The 26751-nt window shown below is 38.9% G+C and overlaps 1 protein-coding gene across 1 annotated transcript; it reads left to right on the forward strand.

Moving 5' to 3' along the window:
* Positions 1-20673: 20673 nt before the first annotated feature.
* On the forward strand, positions 20674-25466 carry LOC137959868 (double-stranded RNA-binding protein 6-like). Its single transcript, XM_068807275.1, has 3 exons — positions 20674-21094; positions 23700-23919; positions 24612-25466. The coding sequence occupies exons 1-3, from the start codon at positions 20849-20851 to the stop codon at positions 25328-25330; spliced, it is 1185 nt and encodes a 394-aa protein (XP_068663376.1). The 5' UTR covers positions 20674-20848; the 3' UTR covers positions 25331-25466.
* Positions 25467-26751: the final 1285 nt, after the last annotated feature.

Genomic DNA, 26751 nt, shown 5'->3' on the forward strand with positions numbered 1-26751 from the left:
GAGATGGACAATAAAATCTGTAACCTTTAGACCTTTCAGCATATCCAATGAAATACCACTAATGATCCTTGGGTCCAACTTCTTCTCTTGTGGATTATAAATTCTCACTTCATACGGGCATCCCCAAACGCGCATATGTCGCAAACTCGGTTTCCAACCTTTCCATAATTCAAATGGCATTTTTGGAACAGCCTTGGTTGGAACTCGGTTTAATATATACATTGTTGTCTTAAGAATTAGGTTAAATCTAGTGTAAAGAGGTGAGATCCGAGGTTAGGGTTTTTCACAAAAACCCACGTATACTTTCATCCTCCATTGATCTTCGTCTTCCCCATGTCTTCCTACTACCCCTACGGTAATGCCTGGAAGACCCGTAACCCGTGCCAGATCCCAGATCCTCCCAAAGAATCCTTGTGTTAGATCTGAGACCGTAACAACTAGTATCAGAGCAGGAATACAATGGGTTATTCTATATCTCAAGAAAGATGGATGACTATGGGTAAGGAATTGGAAGAAATACGAGCACGATTAGATGCTTCCATTGAAAGTTATGCAGGGGAAGAACTCGTTGCTGCAGCAAAAAAGGTCACACGACCTCAAATATCCGACCATGAAATATGCCACAAGAGGTAGCAGAAACTATCTCGGACGGGCAGAATTGCCACTGGCCAAAAAATTCGAAGATTTTATCTTCTTTACCGACCGACGTCCTAGAAGAGGCAGACGCCAAGAAGGACCCTGGAAATAAAAAATCGGAGGGGTATGCGACCACAAACCCATCGGTAAGGGTTGATTTGGGTTCATCCTCAACAAACCCCTCCTCACGGCCAACATAAGCGATTCATCCGACAAGGAGGTGTTTCCGAGAGCTCTCAATCGCGGAAAATAACCAAGAGGCGAAGCCCCAAAAGGGCTGCCCTTTGCCACCGAACACGGAGGAGGCTCCGTTGGCGCCGTCGGACACAACTCCGATGGGATTCGACTTCCGACCACCACCTCCCACACTCAATCCACCTCTATGTAGAACAGAGCAAACCATTGTTCCAAATTGGGAGGGGGGGGGGGGGGGGGGGGGGGGGGGGGGGGGGTGGGGGGAGGTAAGTGTATCAAAAATTATTTGAGTGGCTTTGTGTTTCTGTGGACTAGCACAATACCTGTGTGGATGTGGATCTTCGAATTGCAGTTGTGGGATTTAATTTTCTGGATCCCCTGTATGTCGTTCGACCACGAACTTTTCGCCCTATTCGGAGCCGTGTGGATGGAAAACGACAGTCGCCCGCCTTCGTCAGTGCCCTGAGGGAAGGGGCAGCTGTCGAAAAGGTTTCCACACTTACCGACGACCGCTATGCTCGGGATCGATAGGAGGATAAGGTTGGATTCCGATTTTCGATGAATCATCGGTGAAATTTCCGTCGAAGGAAGAAGATGGGTCCGATGCAAATTTTCCTAAGTTAGGAAAATTTCATCAGTGCACAAAGTTGAGTCGTGTGCCGGACCGAGGTTCTTGAACTGAGTCAACCCAAGTTAACTCGAACCGGGCCAAAAAAAAAAAATTGGCATCCAGAAGGGGCGTCATAGCTATCGCGTATGCTACTTCGGCACTGATGGAGACGTCGGCATACAGACACTACTTCGATCTTGAGGACAAGCTCGTCTTCCAAGGGGGGGTGTAATGTTATGCACGCAATAACATTATTATTTTAGTGTTTTCTTTAATTTACTTTATTTATTTCAGTTTTAGGCCATAAGGGTATTTTTGGAATATTTTATTTATGGGGGTATTTTTGTAATATTTTATCTTAAACCCTAACCGGGTGAACCCTATTTAAGGGGTAAGAGTAATGAGAGACACAAACATTGAAGTATTAAGAATTAGGTTAAATCTAGTGTAAAGAGGTGAGATCCAAGGTTAGGGTTTTCCTCAAAAACCCATGTATTCCTACTACCCCTACAGTAATGCCTGGAAGACCCATAACCCATGGCAGATCCCAAATCCTCCCAAAGAATCCTTTTGTCAGATCCAGGACCGTAACAACTTTCTCCTTGTTCCATCACCAGTCTCCCTTCCTCTTGAACACACATGGTCAAAAGTTCATTAATTGACCATTTATCTTTATCTGTGTTGTACGAGATTTTGAAGGGTCCATATTGGTGCGGAAGGGAATTCAGGATGTAATGCACCACGAAATATTTTGACATATCAACCTCAAGATTTTTTAATTGAGCCGCAGTATCCCTCATTTGCATGATGTGTTCACGCACACCTCTCATACTGGTGTGATTTAGGGATGAGAACTTCATGATTAGGGTGCTTGCTAATACCTTATCTGAAGTGACAAATTGAGCATCAATGGCTTTTAGCAAGTCTTTGACATTATAATACTGCTCAACAGAACCACGAATACCAGCAGCAATTTTAGTCTTAATGAACATTACACTGAGGCGATTAGATCGCTCCCATCGTTCATAAAGTGTAATTGCAGCTGCAATGCTAGTATCAATAATTACTAGTGGTTCGTCTTTCCTAATAGCATAATCTGTGTCCATCCACCCTAAATGAAGAAGTATTATCTCTTTCCAGACTTTATAGTTATCTCCCTTAAGATCAGGGATATCACAACGAATATCAGAGAAATGTGTAGGTTGTACAACTGCATAAAATTACAAATTACATGCTAATGTTAAAAATGAGGCCTGAATAAAATATCATGCTTTACCAATGTAAATCATGCTTAAAATCAAATCAATTGACATAAAAAACATTGCCTGTGGGCTAAATATTTTTTAATTCAAGCAGATTCAATATTCTTTATGAGTAAACTTGATGACAAAACTATCAAATTATTCATGAATTCATAATTCTTGTGGGTAAATTATGAATAATTTGATATTTTATCCTAATTAATATACTCAAATATAATAAAAATTCATGTGGAATAAAATTTATTATATTAAGTATAATTAATTACAATTAATTTCTACTTTTTCTTTATGCTAAAACTATCAATTTATTTATGAATTCATAATCCCTGTAGGTAAATTATGAATAACTTCATATTTTATCCTAACTAATAAACTCAAATATAATAAAAATTCTTGTGGGATAAAATTTATTATATCAATTAAAATAGTTACATTTAATGTCTAATATTCTTTATGTGATCCTAATTATAATATATAATTTTTATTAAGTTAAAGATGTTGTGGCTACTCTCTAATTAATAAAAATTATATGGATCACTAGACCTTAAATCTCATAAACGTATGAGAGTAACATGAATTGCATAATTGTAACTTACACTAACATGTTATCATTGTGCACAAAATATTCTCATAAGATATGCATAATTAAAAACTATAATATTATGCATAACTTTAATTTCATGCATTTAAATATATGCCAAAAAATGCATAAAAAATTGTAACAGCAAATAAATCTAAAAGTTTCTATATCTATAATAGCTGATGGCCAGTGGCCTAATGGTCACTGGCGCAATTGTTTTTGCCAAGATGCGGGTTCGAATCCTGCTGGCGCAAAAGCCATTATAAGTAACCGAGTTGGCTCGGTCCAAGAATGACGAGCCAACTCAACTCGTCCGATTCGAGTTGACGGTTATTTTTTTAATTTTATTTTTTTAATTTTTATCTCCGAGTCAACCTGACCTGAGACGCAGTTGTCGAGTTGGAACGGCGAGTTGCATAAGACTCATCCCGAGCCAACTCATCCGGTATTTACAAAAATACCTTATGATTTTAATTTACATGATTTTATGCATTGGAGGTCGTCTTCAACCTCCAGCCGCGCGCAGAAGGAAAGTTCGCCGACGTTCTTTCAAGGCGTTGACGCCGGCAAACCTTTCAGAATGGTCGCCGGCGTCGTCGCTGCGGCTCCGACGCTCAAAGGCGTTGCGAGAGAGATGCCGCAGTGAGCTCACAGAGAGCATACAGCGACAACCTCCGTCGACGTTCTTTAAGTTGTTGGCGCCAGCAAACCATGCGGAATGGTTGCCAGCGCCGGTGTCATGCTCGACGCTGGTTGTCGTCGATGCAAGAGCCCTGGCTCCCATAAATGGGGAGCATACAGAGACCGCACAGAATTTGTTTAAAAAACAAAAATAGAGCCGAAAATAGAGCTTTTAAATTTAAACCCAAATGGAACCGAAACGCTAGATCAAAGATCTGCTCTGATACCAACTGTAAGCCTTAAACATGAATTTCCAATAACAACATGAAATTCATCATATAAATTAAATGGAAGATAAATCATACCTCCTTCCATACGCTTCAAATTCCGTTCTCTGTTCGGTGCTTCCGATCTCTGAGCACTCATGGCGATGGCTCAACTGAAGGGGCTAGAGTGAGGAGATAGGGGACCGAAAAACCATTAACTAAAGCCAACCTCCCCTCAAGGTTATTCATGGCTTCGTGTTACCGAGGGAGTTGCAACTGCCGGAAGTTGCAACTGCCAGAAGTCTGAGACCACGTTAATGAGAAAACTGTTTACCCATCTTCGGAGGAGAAGACAACTCTGCCTGAGAGAAAAAAAATAATCTTCTGCATGGTTTCCGTGGGATGATGATGACGCCGAATTATTGTTTCCGTCCTTCGGCCACGGGAAGATGATATTTTAGAAACTCCGAAATTGTTCTCTGGAGTTTCCTTTTTGAGCGTCGGTTCAGCGCCCGTTCTGCCGCAACCCGTACTGGGCCGAGAGTAACCTAGTCAACCACTCTTCTATTCCAGACCGAGTCAACTCGGACCAACTCGATCCGGGTCAACTGACTCAAGCAACTTATTTTTTGCCTCGATATACGTGCCCAAGTTATAAATATTTTAGCACAACTCGATAATTTTTTTCTATGGCTGGATTATTATTTTTGAAGAATTGACAGATTATTCCTTGGTCAACATATTATTTGGTCTAGATATGTGCATTGGATTATTTCATGGGTTATATTACCAAGATTTTTTTTGGGTCGTGTTAAGTGGGCCCAAGCCAAACCCATTTAAGCTGATAATATTGTGTCTCTTTTGATGAGACATTATTATTGAAGAAGTGGTAGCCTCATACCTTTATTTATTGTTAACCCCATAAAAAATATCAGTTTTTTTTTTGGTTGGGAGTCCATGACGGTGGAGCTTCATCCCTGTCAAAAATATCACATTTTTGTGGTTGGAAGTCAATGACGGAGGAACTTATTGTTATATTTATTGTCAACCCTGTAAAAAATAACAAATTTATTTGTGGTTGGAAGTCCATGATGGCGGAATTTAATCCATGTCAAAAATATCAAATTTATTTGTGGTTGGAAGTCCATGACGGAGGAACTTTATCCCCATAAAAAATAACAAAAATTTTGTGGTTGAAGGTCCATGACGGAGGAACTTCATCCCCGTAAAAAATATCACATTTTTATGGTTGGAAGTCCATGACGGCGGAACTTATTGTTATATGTATGTTACTTTCCCCAATTAATATCTTATATTACTCTACCACTTGAGAGTCGTTGTCCTGTGGAGGGACACGGTGGTGGAGGTGGACAGTTCAGGGCAATGTCTTAGTGGCTAGGAGTGATTTACTCTCAATGATATTATACCAGTTGGGCCTCATGAACGAGAGCACCAACGTGAGGGGGAGTGTTGGAAGATGAAGGCATATTATACAAAAAAATATTTTATACATCATTTGCTGCAAGCTGGGAGTTCATGCTGTTTTCTCACCCCCAGCTTGGAGGGGGAGTGTTGGAAGACAGGGCCCAAGCTCACACGACCAGGGAAGGCTCATATATCAAAGTGTATAAGAAGATAGGCCTAAGCCCATAAGACCAAGGAAGACCCATGGATCCAAGAGATAAAGAAGATGGGTTCAAGGCCCATAGGCCCACATACATTGATGGCAGGATGGTAAATAAAGTGTCATCTCATAGAGATGACACTGATGTAATTATGTTAAAGTTCCAAGGTTAAAATACTAAACCCTAAACCCTATGTTCAGGGGTATTATTATAATATTGTAGTTTCATAAATCAATAAATAGAGCTCCAAGGGGAGTGTTAGGAATAATCAATTCCATAACCCTTTTCCCCTTAGTTTTCTCCTTATGGGTTTCTTTCCCATTTTCCCCATGAGCTAAATTCATGGAGTCCTGAAAATCAACAGGGTAGCAGTAAAAAAAATAAAACATAAAAAACGAATATCAACTATGAAAAAAACGACGGAAAATGAACATGAAAAACCATAATATGAGTCTTGAAAATCAAAGCTCTGATACCTTGTTGATTTTCAAGACTCCATGAATTTAGCTCATGGAGAAAAAGTTAGAGAGACCCATTGGGAGAAAACCAGAGGAAGAAGTGGTTATGGACTTGATCTCCTAACCCTCCCCCTAGAGCTCTAGATTAATGAAACTACTGTATTACAATAATACCCCTAAACTTTCAGTATAGGATTTAGGGTTTTAAACCTGGAACTTTAACTAATTATATCAATGCCATCTCTATGAGATGACCCTTTATTTATCATCCTGCCATCATTGTATGTTGGCATGTGGGTCTTCTCCTTGATCTATGGGCCTTGAGCCCGTCTTCTATATCTCTTGGATGCATGGGTCTTCCTTGGTCTTATGGGTTTGGGCCCATCTTCTAACACACTTAAATATGTGGGCCTTCCTTGGTCGTGTGGGCTTGGGCCCTATCTTCCAACACCCCCCCTTAAGTTGGGGGTAAGAGAACATCATGAACTCTCAGCTTGCTGCAAATGTTGTATTAATTTTTTCTTGTATAAAATGGCACATCTTCCAATATACCTTCATCTTCCAACATTCCCCCTCACATTGCTGCTCTCATTCATAAGGTCCAACTGACATAATATAAGTGAGATTAAAATCACTCCTAGCCTCTAAGACATTGCTCTATACTCCAGTCTTAACTCGTGCTGGATGTAGGGCACACTCCGTCTTCTGTAGGTAGTGTGTCTACCGGCATTGCTCTGAAGTGTCCACCTCCACCACCGTGTCCCTCCACAGGACAACGACTTTCAAGTGGTAGAGTAATAAATGACATTAATGAGGGGAAGCGGGCTTATTTATCATGGTGTCCCAATCCAAACACCGACTCTCATTGTGTCCCAACTATGTTATTTTCTAGAGTTAAATAAATGATGGTGTCCCAATCCAAGCACTAACTCTCATGGTGTCCCAACCGTGATATTTTTTAGAGTTAAATAAATGATGGTGTCCCAATCCGGGCACTGACTCTCATGGTGTCCCAACTGTGATATGTTTTGAGAGTTGAATAAATTATGGTATGAGAGAAGGTATTGAGACCACCTCTTCTTTAATAATAATGTTTCATCCAAAGAGACACGATAATAACAGCTGAAATGGGTTTGGGCCCATATAACACGAACTAAAATAATCCTTGTAAAATCGACCCATGACTAATGGACATATCTATACCAAATAATATGCTAACAAAGGAATAATCTGTCAATTCTTCAAAATAACAATCCAACCACAGAAAATTTACTGAGTCACATCGAGTCAAATAGAAGACCAATATATCCAAGTCGCTGCAGAAATATGTATAAAACTTGGGCACATATAACATGGCAAAAAATAAGTGGGCCATGTCTGAGTTGACCCGAATCATGTTTACTCGGTCCGAGGTTACCTAGGTTGACTCGGTAAGGAACATAAGTCACACTCGATTGGCTAGTCTGCTGGGTTAACTCATTCGATCTGGGTTGCGGCAGAACAGACGTGGCCAGATCAATTAAAATTTTCTAACTTAGGAAACAATTATTAAGGCAACAACCTTCTTCTTCCTCTCGGCGCCGATGGACTCTCGACGGTAACAATCCAAAAACGGAAACATGATGGCAGAGAGATTGTAGCAGCAGCCGGAGAAAGGAAACTCAATCGATGAGACAACCAAAATTTCAGCAGAAATCGAATACCTGTGCAAAAAACTTTTTGATCAATAATAAACTCTCGTCATCGGAAGAAAAAAGATGAACCAGAGATAGTCCGACTTTCGTCCTCCAAAAACGGTCACACAATGGCAATGAAGATGTGAAATAAGTAGTTAACTGGCAATGTAATCACCGCAAGGTCTGGTCCTCGTCTAAAACCACTAAGTAAAATTTTTATTTCTGCAAGTTATCTTCAATGCTTCCGAACAGAGCGGGATAGCAGCGATAGCAACAACGTTGGCGTAGTGAGAAGGCGTCGTCTCAAGAAACAGCAATGAAGATATGATTTTCTTAAAACAACAACGTTTGGCCAAACAAACTTGGCAACACAATATGATTCTTGACGATAGCAATATTTTTCCATCTCTGCAAGAGAAACGGAACCTGAGTTGTCTTCACCAACAGCAATGGAGCTGTCGCTCGGGAAATAACCAGATAATAGAAAAGGAATAACGGCAATTTTGGACGGAGATCAGATTCGACAGATGGCCAAAGGCAGGTTCCCATGAAGGAACTCGCATTGAGCAAGGTCTCACAGAGAGACTAGCAACAGAAAAAATCAAACATAAAAAACTAATATCTATGAAAAAAAAGCAACGGAGAATGAACCTGAAAAACCATAATAGGAGTCCTGAAAATCAAAGCTGTGCCATGTTCATTTTTAGGACTCCATGAATTTAGCTCATGTTGAAAAAGGGAGAGAGACCCATTGGGAGAAAACCAGAGGAAGAAAAGGTTATGGACTTGATCTCATAACCCTCCCCCTGAAGCTCTATTTATAGATTAATAAAACTACTATATTACAATAATACCCCTAAACTTAGGGTTTAGGTTTTAAGGTTTTAACCCTAGAACTTAAACCTAATTACATCAATGGAATCTTTATGAGATGACCATTTATTTACCATCTTGCCATCATTGTATGTGGGTTTATGGGCCTTCTCCTTGATCTATAGGCCTTGAGCCTGTCTTCTATATCTCTTGGATGCATGGGTCTTTCTTAATCTTATGGGCTTGGGTCCATCTTCCAACACACTTGGATATGTAGGCATTCCTTGGTCGTGTGGGCTTGGGCCCTATCTTCCAACACTCCCCCTCAAGCTAGGGTTGAGAGAACAACATGAACTCCCAACTTGCTGTAAATGATGTATAAAATCTTTTTTTTTTTGTATAAAATGGCACATCTTCCAATATGCCTTCATCTTCCAACACTCCCCCTCACACTGGTGCTCTCATTCATGAGGCCCAGCTGGCATAATATAAGTGAGAGTAAAATCACTCCTAGCCTCTAAGACATTGCTCTGTACTCCAATCTTAACTCATGCTGGATGTAGGACACACTCCGTCTTCTGTAAGTAGTGTGTCTATCGGCATTGCTCTGAAGTGTCTTCATCCACCACCGTATCCCTCTACAGGACAACGATTCTCAAGTGGTAGAGTAATAAATAATATTAATAGTGGGAAGTGGGCTTACTTATCATGGTGTCCCTATCCAAAGAGAGACGAAGGTCCCATTGAGGAATACAGAGATTTAGTTGAGGAAGACCACAACACCAATCATCTGTTATCGTTCGTCATAGTGATTCTGCAATAGAGAGACGAAACTTTGGAATTGATCCAGGTATTTATCCATAATCCTAATTTTCTAACAATGAGTCTGGATGATTTTGTGTTCTCAATCTAAGTGAGAATGATGGGCCACCTCTGATAAAAAACAGAAACATCCCAACAACAAATTATACGGGAGTAGAATTATTTTTTTCAAAAGGTCATAGAGACAGAGATGTCTGTGTTGGAAATTTGCCTGAGTCAAAGTTGTCTATACTGGAACAAAGATTTTCAGGATGAGAATTTATCTGAGTTTTCCGAAATCAGGCTCACTGTCTGCTACTGTCTGCTATTGTCTGCTACGAGTGCCCGCTTAAGCACAAATTCTCCTTTTTTGGATCACATAGTGCGTAAAACTCGTTTTCTCAGTTGGGACCCCAACAACTCAAGTACATAACCATCCGAAGCGATTCCTCCGCTCTCTTGATCTCCTCTTCGGCGCCTTTATGCTTCAGAGACTCGCGATTGAAACCGTTGGACAACTTCCTGACCTGCTTAGAAGAAGCGGTGGTATCTCTAAGAGATTTGATGGCTGATGCTTGGCCCTTGATACCCTGCGCCACTCTCATACTCTCCTGGTAAACGATCCTGCTCCCGTACCTCAAGCTCATATCAAGATCACTAGACGATCGATAGTGATCGATTCAGAGGAAGAAGCTCAAGAGAAACCAAATCAAAAGATGAAAAGCAAATCAAAGAGTGAGATTGTCAATCTGGATGGTTCTCTAGAGAACCAGAGTTGATTATATAGAGGAAGAAAAAGAATGAAGAAGGCCCCACTGTGCTCGCTTTTTGTCTTACTAGGTGGTTTGGGAACGAAGAAACAACCGGATTAGTGGGTTGCAACTGTGGATTTGTGCTTAATCTGGATGGGGGAACGATCAGAGAGGAAGAAGATCAGCGAGGAATATCAAAGAAAAACGAAGCTGAAATCGGAGAAAAAACCAAAACTTACCGCAGATTGCAATCCGATTTTTTCTCACCACCAGGCCTTGTTTTTCGATGTTATTCAGCTCCAAAATCCTCGTTTCCGAGATTCCCTGAAGTCCCGAACTCAGCCCCAAGTTACCGAACTCTGAACCCTCAGGCTCTCATTAAGTTAACGAGCTACCTCGTGAGTTTTCTAACAGATTATGGTTTGGTCGAGCTCGGCTCGTTAACATAAACGATCCTCATCTGGATCTCAAACTCGGCTCAAGATCCAGATAAACCGAATCAAACCGAGCCGAGCTTGAGCCGCTAACGAACCGTCTTGGTTCGATGCCACCCGTATAACTAGCGCTTGCATGTGTGCAGGGTTTGATGTTTTGGATTGGGTTTTTAGACTAGCGGCAGTTCACCATTAAGATTCAAACCCGACCAAGATTTGGTTTTCTTTGAAAAGCTACTCCTGAAGACCTTTTGGAAAAGCTGTCTTTTTTTTTCTTCAAAAAAGTGTCTTTTTATAAAGCTTCTCCTCTTAGAATACAATAAATTACTAAATTTTAAGTAAATATTAACATAAATAACTAATTTCCAAACTTAATATAAAAATACTCAACTTTGATCGGTCAATTGCATATGTGTACAGTCAAATTCGACACATTAGTTTTGATCGCTTAAGTTTTTTATTCGAAGCTTTTTACCTAATTAGAAGAACAGGGACTGAACAAACAAGTAATCTACTGTAGCCTAGAAGTGAATGGGTTTCATTTTGGTTTTGTTCAATCCAATCCTTTGAGAATGTCATGTCTAGAGAGGATCCTTAGAAATTCTGGTCTAGGATTAATTCCCGCTATGTTTCTCTTGGATTGTCCATGGTGGAGCAAGAGGTCTTCCTTAACCTTCATGTCGACTTACTCTTGGAAGAGAGGTATACCTAGTAGCCTTTTTGTAGTTATGGCTTAGCTGGTTTGTACTTCTTGATGATGAATTGCCCAGCACTCGGTTAGCCACCTTTAAAGTCACTTGTTACATAGCTCATAGGACCAGATTTTGTTTGGCCATTCTTGTATTGGGTAGCATATAAAAAGACTTACGGTGAATCTCAACTTCCCCTAATCACCAATGGAATGCAAGTCCATTGGCATGACATTATGAAGATTCTAATCACCCACTTTCAATATACGAGTATGAATATTTCTTGAGCCTCCGTTCTTGCTACTTTACCTTGCAATACGATTTATCTTTTCAAGTTGAACCTTATAGTTCTCGCAAATTTGATTGTCAAATTGGTTTTTTCCAAGACCATCCTAGAAGAATTATAGTTGACAAATGGTATGTGACAACTTTTATTGAACTTGATAAAGCTTTGGGATTATAGTTTGCAAATGCCATGTGGTTTGGTGTTGTTCCCGAGGCCCAGGGATCCAATTCTTAATCCCATAGTAACATCAAGATTTTGCCTTTGGTGGAGATCAACCATGGTGTCTCGCTTCTAGAGAGATTTGGACAAGCAATCCACGACATATGTGATACCTTGACAGAACAAGTAGTAATTCTGGATGAAAATTTAGACAAGTCCAAGGTCAATGATTGGCCACCCTTGCTACACAAATGTGGAGAGCCTTCCAAGGCAGTTACTACCAAACTTTTGCTTCAGACACAAAAGTAATTGTTGTTCTCCCTATTTGGGATCCTATAGAGGGATTGCATGTTGCCAAACTAGATGTTTGGCCACTTTCAAATGCCCCAAATTTGACCCTCCATCCATAAGGATGAGACTTTGGCATCGAAGAAGAAAAAGGATAGTGGGTCTTTCTTAAATTCTAAGGTTTAATCCATAAGAACTAGAATTGAGAATAAGAAGAAGAAGGGAGAAGAAGAAGGAAGAATGAGAGAAGATGTTGGAAGACATCCCAAAGAGGCATTAATGTAAATACCTTCCCCATGTCAAAAAGATGGCAAAAGGTGTAAATTAGTGTCCTTCGCATAAGGCTGGCACAAGGGAGTAAATAGAGAAGAGGATGTATGTCTATTTATGTCTTTTCTTTTTGGGAGCTTGTAGCCCTAAGGGCAATGTAGTCATTGTAATCTTCCTTCATAAACTATAAATAGAGACTCAAGGCAAATAGTAGATCATTAAGTCCCCCCTCTTCTCTCTCTCTCTCTCTCTCTCTCTCTCTCTCTCTCTCTCTCTCTCTTTTTCTCTCTCTCTCTCCATCTCCTTTGTTGTCCCTCTCTTTTCTTCCTTTTCCACTCCTTTTCTTCTTCTCTTCTTCTTTTTTCTCTCCTTTCTCACCCTCTTGGCCAAGTACCTGTCATGGGATCCTAAATCTAACATGGTATCAGAGTATTAGTTTTGGGATCCCGAAATTATGATGTTGGTTAATCGAGTTTTTATCAACTCTCTCGGTGGAAGTTGAGGTATTGATCAAGGTTCAATTCTGAATATCTTTTGGCTTCCAAGGATAAGTTTTTTCTTCTCTTATTTTCCTTGAGATGAATGCTATTGTATGTCTCGAAAAGATAAAGGTTTATTAAGCAGGTTTTGATAAAAAAAAGATTAAGTTAATAAATTTTATATATTAGCTTTAGCTTGGTTAATATCGGTATATTTAATCCATGTTATCTTCTGGTTCTTCGTTTGATGAATAAAGCTTTGCTATTCCATTGATGTTCCATGGTGTTTCATGATTGAAAGACTATATTTACATATGTTGAAGATTGAAGGTTGATATCATATTTCAATTTTTTATTTTTATTTTTGAACTTGTGAAGGTGCTTGCATTGGTGCAAGGATTTTTTTTTTTGAAAAAATACATATTGTTCTCTCATGTTGGAATGGATTCTATCATTAAGGTTTGCTCTTGATCCTCTTTCCTAAAATTTAAAAAGAAAAAAAAGAAAAAAAACGCTGGAATTACATGATTAGTTGGCACATGACTTATAGAAGGAAAGTTCCTTCTTTAGAAGAACCACAAGTTTGACTGAGATCTCTTATTTTTTTGTATAATTTTACATACCTTGATATTCTCATTGGAGTGTATCCCACGTGAAACAAGATTTGAAAGTCTTACCAAAAAAATATTTTAAGAAAAAGGCAAGAAAGTCTGGATCTTTTGGTTAGTGGTTGGCGCCAAAAAACTGGAAGGAAAAGTTCCTTCTTTAAAGGATCTCCAAGATATTCGAAATATTTTTTTTTCTTGGTATGATTATTGATCACTTCCATTAATTATCCCCTTGCCTAAAATAATTAAGACAAGTCAATGATTGAGATTGATATGCTAAAGTGGCACCTAAGACACTAAAGGAAGGTTTCTTATGTTATTTTTGGAAAGTGGATGATTGATGGAAGATCTTCCTTGAATTGATATCTTGGTGAATATTTTTTCCTAAGTGAAAAGGTATCACATGCCCTATTTATTTGTTGATTTTGGCAAGCATTCACTCTCCTTATTTAGTACATGATTAGTTTTTGCTAAGATTTCCTTGATTTTTTGGGATAAATTTTCCTCCTTTCCCAAATTAGTTCCAAACCGAGCTGGTTAGCTCTTTCTTTTCAAGTTGGTTCCAACCTGAGTTGACCTTGGTCTCCCTCCTCTTGGGTTGGTTCATATTCTTTGTGGTTGCCTTATTGGTTTGATTCAATGTGCTTCCATTACTCATATCAGACTTATAAATTCTTTTTACAAGTCTTCTTTTGTGGTTCCCTCTCGGGTTACAACTCTCCTCTAAGTAATTTTTTTTGGTTCATCTCTAAGGGCTGAATATCACATGGGGAGTAAGAGTGACCTTCTCAAGATTACCACTATACCCTTGAAAAAGTTATCTAATTACTTCAGTTGGTCACTATCGGTTAAAAGATTTCTCATTACACAGGACCTCTTAGGACAATTCACCAAATCAGCTCCACCTATTGATGAAAAGGACAACTCCTCTATTAAGTGGTTAAAGAATGATACATTGGGAATCAGCTGGTTGATAAATAGCATGGAGGAGCATGTGGCTAATAATGTGGTCCACCTTGAGACAACTAAACAAATATGGGATACTTGTGTGAAGTTGACTCCAGCACAGAGAAACTCCATAAATTGTATGATGTTATTCAAAACAAGTTTAATACCAAAACAAGGGGATAACCTATACGAGTTATTGGCACAGTTGAGGGGGGAGGCACGAGTTGGAGTGAAAAATAAGACTTAGAGAAGAGCTCAATGACCCTCCTCCCTCTCACTAAATTACTTATATAGGTGGGCATGAATGCCCTAGTACATAAGCAAGTCAAAAAAATAACTTGCAACTTATAAGTAATTACAACCTATGCCACTCACTCTTTTAAATACATGATATACCACTTAATACCACTTAATATTTTCAACACTCCCCCTCAATCTGGTGAAAAAACATCAAATATTCCTATCTTAGGGCATGTATCTGTGAGTGACTTTGAAGCAATATTTTTTGTAAAAATGTCTACCAATTGATTCCTATAAGGTATTTACTGCATAGATATTAATCCGACTTGGAGTTTTTCCCGAACCAAGTGACAATCTATCTCAATATACTCGGTCCTTTCATGAAAGACTGGATTGGTTGTAATATGGATATTTGCCTGACTATCGCAATGAAGTTGCATTGGCCTAGTTATTTGGAATCTCAGCTTAATCATGAATGATCTTAGCCACCATAACAACTCACTCACCGCTAGTGCCATAGCCTAGTATTCAGCTTCATCACTCGATCTTGCCACCACATTTTGTTTCTTGCTCCTCCAAGTGACTAGATTTTCTCTAACTATTGTGTAATAGCCAGAGGTATATTTCCTATCATCAAGATACCCGACCTAATTTGGATAAGAAAAACCTTCAATTTCATTGTGCCGATGACTTTTGCATATCAATCCTTGTCCTAGACTCTTTTTTGAGTACTGAAGGATTCTTTCCAATGCTTCCTAATGTGATTGTTGAGGTTGATGCATATATTGGCTGATAACACTGTTTGAATAAGATATATTTGGGCTTGTGACTAAGAGATAGATTAGTTTCCCAACTAACCTCTAAAACCAACCAACATCAACATCATTCCCAATTCCACCACACAACTTATCATTAGGTTCCATGGGTGTATCAGTTGGCTTATATCCAAGCATCCAGTTTTCCTTCAATAGATCAAGTACATACTTCCTCTGTATAGAATTATACCATGATTGGACTGAAGAACTTCAATCCCTTGGAAGTACTCGAGAAGTTCGAGGTCCATGGTTTGGAACTCTTTGTATAGGTCCTCCTTAAGCTGTTGAATGTCACTAAGATCACTGCCTGTAATAACAATATCATCCACATATACAACCATAAAAATGTTTCCCTTAGTGATGTTTTTAGTGAAAATTGAGTGGTCACTTTCACACCTCTTGAACCCGAGTATTGTAACCACAATGCTAAATTTATATAAGCAAGCTCGTGGAGACTGCATAAGTTACCTTATCTAGTCGATATGCTTGCTCCCCCTCAACCACTTAACCCGGTGGTTGGCTCATGTAGACTTCTTTAGATAGAATCCCATTTGAGAAATCATTCTTGACATCTAATTGATGAAACTCCCATTAAAAATTGGCCACAAGGGAAATGAGAACCCGAACAGAGTTCATTTTTTCAACAAGGGAAAATATTTCATCATAATTGATACTGTAAGACTGTGTATTACCTTTAGCAGCCAACCAAGCCTTGTATCAGGCAACAAAAAGTATACTTGAGTGAGAATACCCATTTCCACCCCACTGCCTTTTTTCCAGGTAGAAGAGGAACTAAATTCCAAGTGGAATTATTGTACGTAGTCTGTATTTCTTCATCCATGGCATATTTCCACCTTGGATCATGTAGAGCTTCCTCATGACATGTAGGAATAGTGGAAAAAGATATTGCAAACAAAAAAAAAATTCAAAGATAAAGGATGAGTGGAAACATAATGATAGGGTGTAAAGTGGATAGAGGTCTAACAGCTGTGGAGTGAGCTCTTTGTGAAGAACAATAAGCCGGAGTGTCAAAAGGTGGGCCATAAACTTGTGGAGAGGGAGGAGAACATACCTTGGGGTCATTAGTAGACTCCACAGGTGATTGAGTAGTGGGTGAAGACAGAGGGTCTTCAGACAGTTGGTCCTCAGTCCATATATCATAATTCATTGGAGTAAGTGGTTTCGGCATCCCTACAGATGGTGTACAACCAAGAGGATAGCTAACTGAGAAATAAGGTTGATTCTCAAAAGAAAAAGACATCGATTGAGATAAATGTTTTCTTCAAGGATGGGGAGTAACACACATAACCCTTTTGGGTTTTTTAATAACCAGAAAAATGCATTTTACATCTCAGGGAAGAAATTTACTTTGATGAGGCCCTAAGTGATAAACAAAAGAGGTGCACACAAATACCTTAAGTGGCAATGAAAAACAATTGAATCAATAAACAAATTTTGAGAATGGAGTGGCACCTTGTAGAAAACTCAATGACATATAATTAATAAAAAAACACATAGTAAGGATTTCATAGGGCCAATAAAATTGAAGAACATTCTTAGAGAACATAATAGTGCCGCTGACCTCTATAAGATGTCGATGTTTTTTTTCTAAGGCATCATTTTGTTGAGATGTATAAACACATGAGGATTGTTGAATGATCCATTCTTCCTTGCAAGAATTTTTAAAGGTAGAAGAAAAATATTCTTTCGCGTTATCAGACTGAAAGATTTTAACCCTGGTGTTGAACTCGTTTTTTCACCATAACACAAAATAAGGTGAAAATAGAAAATACTTCTGCTCTATCCTTCATCAAATATAACCATGTAACTATCTTGTAATCATCCATAAATATAAAAAAAATACTTGGATTGTGAAATATTTGGGACATTAACAGGTCCCCAAACATCTGAATGAACTAAAGCAAAAAGACTTGACGCAATATTGTTGTACCTAGGTTGCAAGACAGATCTATGGTGTTTTCCAAGTTCACAAAAGTCAAATGAAAATTGAGAAATGGAACAAAGGGAATGAACTAAACTTTTTAAATTTGCTAAGGAGGGATGGCCTAACCTTTTATGCCATTTAGGAGCCTCTTCTGAAGTGGTTGTTGCTACTACTATCAGGATCAAATGATCCATATAGTAAAGACCTTTCTCATGGCCACCACCAATTACCTATCTCGTCATGATGTTCTGAAATACACATTGAGAAGGGAAAAAATGGTAACAAAACAAATTACTTTCTTGGTGAATTGAATCACGGAAATTGAGGAACAGACAAAATATTAAAAAGTGAAAAAGACGGTGAAATGGTGGAAGTACTAGTACCCTAATTCCTTATGTGGGACCCATCTGTAATAGATATAAATCGGTTTGAAGTGCAAGGTCAAGTAAGACAAATTTTTAATTTTACCCATGAGGTGCTCGGAGGCTTCGAAGGCTTTGAAGTCACTGATCCAATGTGAATTGCTATAACATGATAGAAAGGAATACGTACAGGTAGTAGCAACTGTGGTTGTAGTGTTGCTTTGAGTAGAGGGCACCACACTCTTAAATTTCTGAAACAATTCATGAACCTCTTCTGATAGGGTCAATCTTCCTTTTGAGAGATCTAAGGATGGTTAATTAGTGGTGTGTTGGAAGAAATGAATAAGTTGGAGAGTGATTGATGTAATATCTTATGGTTTTTTTTTTCTTATTCACTCTTACTAGGGAGAAGGGTATACTTGTAATATTGGTACTTTTGGAATTTGTAAATAAAACTTAAGGGGGAGGCTTATGACAAGTCCATAACCCTATTCTTCCTTTTTTTTCTTCCTCACGTGTTCTCTCATCTTTCTCTCTCTTAGACGTCCCCTTCTCTTCTCTCTTTTTTTCTTCTTCTCTCTTCTCTCTTCTTCTTTCTTATTCCTTCTTCTTCTTCCTTCTTTCCTTCATCAAGATCATAACGTAGAGAATTCTGAAAACCAACATGGTATCAAAGTAATGACTTTCAGGATTCTAGAAAACCATTCATTTTCATTGCTCAGTTGGTTGATCAAAGGAGACCATATGTGATTTAGGGGACAATGGATACAATAGGTTAACCTGCTCAAATATTATTAAAAAATAGAAACATATATTAATAAAATCTAAGAAAATATACTAATTATTTAAATTTATTATATAATAAATTTATTATTAAATTAGTTGTTTTGAGTGATAAAATGTGAAGAACAAGGCACTTGATGACTTTGATTTAAGTTTAAATATATTACATTTTGGTCCAAAATTTTCAACCCTTCTAATTTGCGAGAACTTATGCTCAACCTCGTTATTACATAGGTTAGGTTCAAGGGTCAAATAAATGGGTCAAATTTGGATCGGATAACCGCCATTCCTAATTAAATTAGCTTGTTAATAGGGATACTCGGGTGCCCCTCCTTATTTCTAATATTTGTCACATATTATGTAACATGAGTAAAATATTAATAGTACATCCAAAGATACGAGGTATATGGTGTAGATCGTAATAACGAATGGTAAATGAGCAGAGTGAACGTCAGCAATCAAGATCTCACATTTGCCTTCATTACATCACTTTTCTTTCTAACTCTTTCAGCCTCCCGTTATCGAAGGTGGGCCGGGTTATATTTAAATTTGTATATGGAGCGGTCGTGGTGAGGGTGTGAGCCCGAGTGTCCTTTTTAAGGTAGGGGTGGAATCCCCTGTGTTAGGTGACTCATCTCCCACTTTCTACATTGAGAGAGGAATCACAACCGTCCGACTAACTCAAACTAGTTAATCGGGTTTTAACTTGATTCAGGTCTTATACATACATGACCCAACAAGGAATTGAGTCCCACTTGTGTCTTATGACAATACTTTCACCAATTTTTATTACATTTTTGCATTTCTGGTTTTTTATTAAATTAAAAAAATATTTTTATCCATTTTATTGTGATATAAAGAGAAGGATAATAATTTTTTTTTAAAACCCCCAATGGTTATTTTTTATGATAATTATTAACACAACAATCTATAAAGCATTGGAAAATTGAGATTATGGGTAGGCACGAGTTAGGTCAAGTCAAGGTTGGGTTTTTCAAAACCTTTGACCCCAAATGTCAAACCCGACCCCGATTTGATTACCATTTCGGCAACCCCTTCCCCGCCATGTTTTTGACTTAAACTTAACACATCCTTCGCCTAACTTAAACCCCACCCATCCCTGTAAACTCAACCTATCCCAAATCCGTAATCCGTTCTAACCTCATTTTATATTTTCGTCTTGTGTAAGAAAGAAGAAGGATTGGGGAAAAGATAGAGAAAAGTATGAAAAAGAAAAGAAGAAGGAACAAGAGAAAAAACAACTGTGGGATTTTAGTAATTCAACTTGAAAATTGTCTTCAACATGTTATTGCGAAGGACACACTGAGAGAAAGATAATAATAATACGTAGGCCATAGTGGCAAGTTGATATCTCAAGAAAATTAGTCGAAGAAGACGTTTGAGAGTGAAAATAGAGTTAATGAGTGAATGAATGCTAACGTGGTTTATGGTTTAAACAAACCATTATGTGATCCATTCATTAGTAGTTCCTCCGAATAAACATCTAGAGGCCACTTCACAGGAATCCGATGCCATGATCACTTCAATGGCGGACATATAACATTTATCCAAATGACATAGTCAAATTCATATCAACGGATGATCAATACGAAAATTCATTTAGTGCAAAAGACTATTTGGTCAGACAGTTGCCATAACGTTGATCAGACGACTGAGATAGGTATGATAATGATCATATATAGCGTTTCACATATTTCGTACTAAATGGTTTCTCATATGACCGGCAACGAGGGGTCTCTTCCACAGTTTAATATTATATGATAATATTGACCTAGTCAGGGCATTTGGTTTTCGGAAGTAAGGGTATGTTTGTAATTAAAAATGTACAGTATTTGCTGAAGGAAAGAGAAAAAGGGAAAAAAACGAAGGTTAAAATGAAAATACGGAAGCGATATCCATGCAAAAACAAAACAAGGAATCCATGCAGCCAAACGTGCAGTTGACCAACTGGAGTCATTAATAAAGTAAAGAAAAAAATAAAAAGTTTCAAACAAGTAACGAAATAAGTAAATAGAAAACGCACCTCGTTTCCTCCTTTGCTTTCAGATCCTCTTCTCTCTCTTTTTCCTTCCCCTCTTTCTGTCTCTCTTCCTAAACCCGAGAAAACCCTAGAGACTCTTCCATTTCTCGCCAGGTCTTCTTTCCGGTGAACAATTTTGACGTCTGCTGCCAGCATTTTCGACTTTTCCGTCGATCGGAAGACGAGATTGTGGGACTTCTGGAGAGATGTATAAAAACCAGCTGCAAGAGCTGGCACAGAGGAGCTGCTTCAACTTGCCTTCTTATTCGTGTTTAAGAGAAGGGCCAGACCATGCGCCTAGATTCAAGGCGACTGTTAATTTTAACGGCGAGGTCTTCGAAAGCCCTAACTATTGTACAACGTTACGGCAAGCTGAGCATTCGGCGGCTGAGGTGGCGCTGAATTCGCTTTCGAATAGAGGCCCCTCTCACTCCCTTGCCGCCAGGATTCTGGTAAGAAATCAACTCTTTCGCATTTAGGGTCTACCTGATTGTGTTTCTGTTCTTTTCTCCTCTTTAGGGTTCTATTTCAGTTTGGTTAGGCTGCTAGGGTTTTCATGCTCCCGAGTTGCTTTTCTTTATTATTATTATTATTATTATTATTATTATTATTATTATTATTATTATTATTATTGTGGTTTAGAAGTGACATGTTTTGTGGATGCGTGAGAGGCTATCATGCCTTATTCCTGTCCATGGCACATCCTACGGTCTCTTCTCTGCAATGTCAGCTGCTCGTTGACTTTTAAGAGCGCCGCTGCTAGAGACTCTGAATCTCTTGAGTAGCTTACAAGCTTAGTGCGTGGCGAAACTATTTGAGCTCCGAATCTCCGATTCGAAACGAAACTCTTTTACGGCCGGCGACGTGAGCGGAGTTACCGTTACTTTCACCTCGACGCTCGTCTTTCGAGAGGAAGGAAACACGTTAAAAGCGGTAGAATGTGCTGTTGTAGATGTGCATACTTTTATCAAGCATTTTTGGTGCGCTTACAGCACAATTCTCTCGGGTCCAAGCTTCTCCAAGCGCTTCCCGCAACGTTTTGCTATTGTATAACGTTGGACGGTTCCGGTTCTTTTTATGGGCCCTTGTTTGGCGATGGATCACAGGGAGCCGTTTCTGTGTGGCAGATGACTCGGTTTCATCTTAACCCAGCGTTTACTGGAATACCTGACCGTTAGACCTTTTTTCTTTTCTAACTTAATTATCAGGAAAACGGGGAAGGTTGTCGAGAGTATCTTTGAGATCCGTTTGTTGGTACTTATTTGTTTGGCCTTAGAAGGTGGTAGCAGCTGTGGCCGTTGTTCTTGCATGTATCAGTGGGTATAAATTTAGGTGCAATCCATTTATTCTGTTTCGCCACTTGACTCTTATTGCATTTTTCCAGTGACGATTGGGAAAATGGCTGGCACTCCTGATATAAATAAAATTGCCCTGCATTCTGATGCACATTGTCCATGCACCCATCGATTATGTATTATAAAGTTGGGCATGATATTACAAGCTTATCCAAAAAAAAAAAAAAAAGCTATATCTTATCTAGTTTCCAGTTACTCAGCTGAATTTCACTGTCATCTCCATGGATGGCATTGATAAACGTAATGGCAAATGTAACAATTTGTAACTGATCATCCTATATTGTTATACTTGGTACCAATTACTTAATCAGGGCGCAAATTTTGGTATGAATTTTGAAATTCGCACTTTTACATCAGACATTTTAAATATTATGGAGTGAATCGTTCTGAATGTCTGCTGTGCCTAGCATTTAATAGGGCTTCAATAACATGGGGGTATCGTTGGGTTATGGACTTTGGGAGAGTCCCTATTTCTAACGGGAGTCCATGTTACTCATTTTTCTTCTGTTCGTGACACATTTTTTTATTTGTTTTTTATTGTTTGTCGTTTTTTATGCATAACAATAGAACCACTGGTTTTTCCTATGAATTCTTTGGGAGAATCCCTGTTCCTAGCCAAAGTCTATGGTACTCATTTTTCTTCTGTTCACGACACATTATTTTATTTGTTCTGTGTTGTTTGTGGTTTTTTATGCATAACAATAGAACCGCTGGTTTTTCCTGTGAATTCTTTTATTGAGGTATTCTAGGTTACAATTATTGGCTATTCACAATTTGCTCAGCCCTCTCTGAGTCAACCTTTTGGTATGAGGTAGAGCTGTAGGATTCAAGCTACAGATTTCTCAAATAAGCTGAAACCTGCACGAGTTGTTCTGGAACATTGCGTTAAAAACTGTTTACTCCTTTCCTTTCACTATCACTAGGCCTAAAATTCTCTGGTGGGATATGTAATAGGGTGTGTCAAACAGGTAAATCTGCTTTGACAGTGGCAACAAGTTGATGTTTTGGGGTTTATTGACGTGCATGTGGAGCAGAGTACCTCCTACAGGACATGGTGGAGATAGGTTTTACTGAATTGTTTCTGCAAGTGCATTTTTGTGGATCAACGACTATAGATAATATACTTGGATTAGTCTCACGTGATATAATTTATTTTTATTTTTAGTTTTTTGTTGAGAAGGGAATTGAAAGCATATATTAATCTCCTAGATGGTAAGGTAGTGAATCATTTCTGTAGGGTGGATTTGAAGAAAACACTTGCAATTGCAGGCTGATTTCTGTTGCTGTGTGGGGTGGGTTTCAATTAAGTTGCTGGCAGCCAATTGCATGATCTGTCTTACATATCCTCCCTTCTCTCTTCTCATTTTCTAGTCACTGAAAATGTCAGGGCGTTTTTCTTAGACTATTCTTTGAAACTAAGTTCTATACTCTGTTAAAAGGTTCACCACTAATTCATAAAGGAATCAGTCTCTTTCTACTTGCTGCTCCAACTAATCCTATTGCAAACCCTATTTTAGGTTTGTGTATTGTTGCTTAAATAGTGTGCTTTAGTTTCAAATGAGGCTGTTGGAGGATAAGCAACAATGTATCCTTCAATACAAAATCCATATGGATAATTTTGTCTATGCATTATGCACTTCCGAATATAAAGTTGGGTCTCCATATATCACTAATTAGATGGCCATGGACATACCATGAACAGGACGAAACAGGAGTCTACAAAAATTTGTTGCAAGAGATAGCGCAAAGAGTTGGAGCACCGCTTCCTGCTTACACAACATTTCGCTCAGGGCTTGGACATCTTCCCGTGTTCACATGCACAGTGGAGCTAGCTGGAATCACTTTTACTGGTGAACCAGCTAAGAACAAGAAGCAAGCAGAGAAGAATGCAGCCATGGCTGCTTGGTCTTCACTTAAGAAATGTAAGAGATTTTCCTTTCTACCATGGTCCCATGGTGTATATTTCCTTGGGAAAGAATACGAAAGCTGCCCAATTCCATTCAACAATGTGCCTATGTTTCTCTAACGCCTAAAAGCTATCCTGTTTTCCAAGTCGATAGTGATTATGCTTTCTATGGATGGATGATCACTTGGCTCTTGAGGAATATTGAGTAATATGACTTCATGAACGCATCCAGAAATGGCTGAACAAATATGCAACCTCAAGAATCCAACAAAAATGGCTTACTCTCCTTTAATAAAGCCATCATGCCATTCATGGGTACTGAAAACGAAGGATCCTTGATCAGGTTCTTGTGAAACTAGTTGAGCATGGTTTTCACATTAGTTTAAACTATACTTAATGTTAAATTTGGTATGACACATTTTTTATTTCTTTTCAGGTTGTTGCATAAAATATGTTCCAAATTTATAACACAAGTAACATGCCAGATTACCGTGTATTCTGAAAGTTTTGCTGGGGCACTTGTATGCCTATGCTATGTCTGAGTTCCAGTTATGCAATTATATGTGCTAGGATTTTCAGGACCACTGGAATTTTCTAATTAGGATTGGTTGTAGCTATTATTTTTATCCATAGACTGGGCAAAAATTTCATAAAAGTTTTAAATTTTATTCGTTGACATGATTGTGACATTGCATTCATTGTAATCAGTGGCACAGGAAGCTGCAAGCTCATCCTCAGAGACAGAGAGTAACAATGACGAGCAGGAGCAGATCACCATAGCTCGAGCTCTACTCAATTACCGCATCAAGGAGAAGATGGCCGTGGCTACTGCAAATACACCCAATGCTCTTCCTTTCCCAAAAAAATTCCCAATGCAGGAACATAAATCATCAGTGACTCAGCCTCCACTTGTCACTGGATCTAAACTTCTTCCCTTTATTCGCCCAAAGTCTGTCCCAAGAGTCAGACCCACGCCAACAAGTTCCAATGATGGGCAGCCATCATCAACGCCTTTCTCATCAGCTGAGAGTCGAGGATCTCGTATGCTGAAGTTCCCTGCTCCAGGAGCAGCCCCTTATGTTCCTGTTCGACACTACAGGTCTCCATATCATGGTATGGCCCCGCCTGTGACTATAAGGAGCGCAGTACCAGTATACTCAGCCCCTCCTCTCCCTCCACCCATTGGCCGTTGTGCTCCTCAGATGATCGGTCCCCCCATGCGCATTGCTCCTCCTGTGCATATAAGGTCTACAGTGCCTGTGTTTGCTGCTCCAGCTCCAGTAATCAGGATAGATGAGCCTCCCCAGGTTTTTGTTACTGCTCCACCACCGCCGAGGTCATCAGTGAGGATTGAGGAGATAGGAAATTCAATTGCAAATGATCTACAAGAAGCAGCAATACAGAACCTCAAACAGCTCAAGCTATAGTGCTGATGGGAGGACATCAAATCCCTGAGAGACTTGTTCGTACCTTTCTTTTTTCCGTCTTTTAGTTAATGTTCTGCCTTTTGGGTTTGTTCTCTTCTCATTTTTGTCTATTTTTCCTTGCCCTCTTTCCCCCTTTTTTCCCTTGCCTCCATTTATCCATTCCGGTGTTTTACGTTGTCTTTGTTTAGATACAGTAGTAATAGCAGTCCCCCGGCAATTCAAATGCAGTTCTTACTAGTTCTGTGAAAAAGCATCCCCTAAATGTCTTATTAATTAGGGGTGAATAAGTTTCACTCAAAAGACAAATCACAAACTCCCATTTTCAAGGCTTATATTTAATGGTTTCGCTAAACTATGCAAAGAAGGGTTGATATAGGTTGGGTTTGGGTCAAAGTTTTGAAAACTTGAACCTCAACTTGAACCCCAACCTCAGCACAAAACCCAAACCCAAAATAACCTATGGAAGGATTTGAAATCCAAACCGGTCACTACCCTGTTCCCTTTCATGTCTCCTCTCCATCCGTGTTTTCGTATCTTCTTCTGGTACTTGCTTCAGCCTATGACCCATTCTACCATTATTTAACTTTACAAAATTTCTAAAATAATCCAAAGGAACAAAAAATTGTTGTGATGCATCGTCAACAAATATATAGCATAAAAGATAAAAGATAATCAAAACTACTCCAAGAAATTAAGGGAATTCAATTTTATTTCTGAACAACTCCATTATAATTTTAAAAATAGCAAATAAGGTACCAAACCTGCCTCTAACCGTCATGGTGAGGGGGAAATCTGAACCAAGGTTTTCTCGGTCAGGTTGTTTTCCTATTTAAGCCAAACGGATGCCTACCCCTAAAACCCAATCTCATTTTAGGAGGTATATGTTGGGGTTAAAGATAAAACTAGAGTAGAAAAACACAACAATATAAGAAGTAATTTTTTATGTGTTTGAAAATCTTCCCCACTCCACTGGCATATCAGATGTTGGACATAACCACCATCTCGAGATTGGATGATTATCCTTTGCTCAAGAGATTATGGCTATCCTACGATGATGCGGAGTTGATATCGCCGATGAGGAATCAATGTATATGACAAAGAAGATGTTCATCAGTGAAACAAAAGTTAAAGTTTGACTTCGCCAAATGGTGAGGCCAATGGGAACAAAAAGACTCGATTTAAAGGGAAGCACCACCCTCGGTCTGTTCCAACAACGAGATGAATCCGGAACCGCAAGCTGAACAAGATGAGTTTGAGAAGAGGAGAAGAACTACAAAAGAAGCCACCTCATCCTCCACTGATTGACTCACTGCTTTAGAGGACGAGATTCAAGTCGGTCTCCTATGACTTGAGAGTATGCTTCAAGCGATACTCGGTCGTTGTACTCCACCCTCTTAGCTAGGTGTACCAATCTAGTCCTT

The sequence above is a fragment of the Aristolochia californica genome, unplaced genomic scaffold (genome assembly GCF_029961685.1).
Source record: "Aristolochia californica isolate CCGP_79_NKW_82.1479 unplaced genomic scaffold, dmAriCali1.0.hap1 SCAF_1, whole genome shotgun sequence".
Classification (NCBI taxonomy): Eukaryota; Viridiplantae; Streptophyta; class Magnoliopsida; order Piperales; family Aristolochiaceae; genus Aristolochia; species Aristolochia californica.

What these genes read in the sequence shown, in the direction of transcription:
- LOC137959868 (XM_068807275.1), top strand. Translation starts at nt 20,849, where the DNA reads ATGTATAAAAACCAGCTGCAAGAGCTGGCACAGAGGAGCTGCTTCAAC. An exon ending in CCCTTGCCGCCAGGATTCTG is followed by an intron (nt 21,095 to 23,699) that starts GTAAGAAATCAA and finishes TACCATGAACAG; the next exon opens with GACGAAACAGGAGTCTACAA. An exon ending in TTGGTCTTCACTTAAGAAAT is followed by an intron (nt 23,920 to 24,611) that starts GTAAGAGATTTT and finishes CATTGTAATCAG; the next exon opens with TGGCACAGGAAGCTGCAAGC.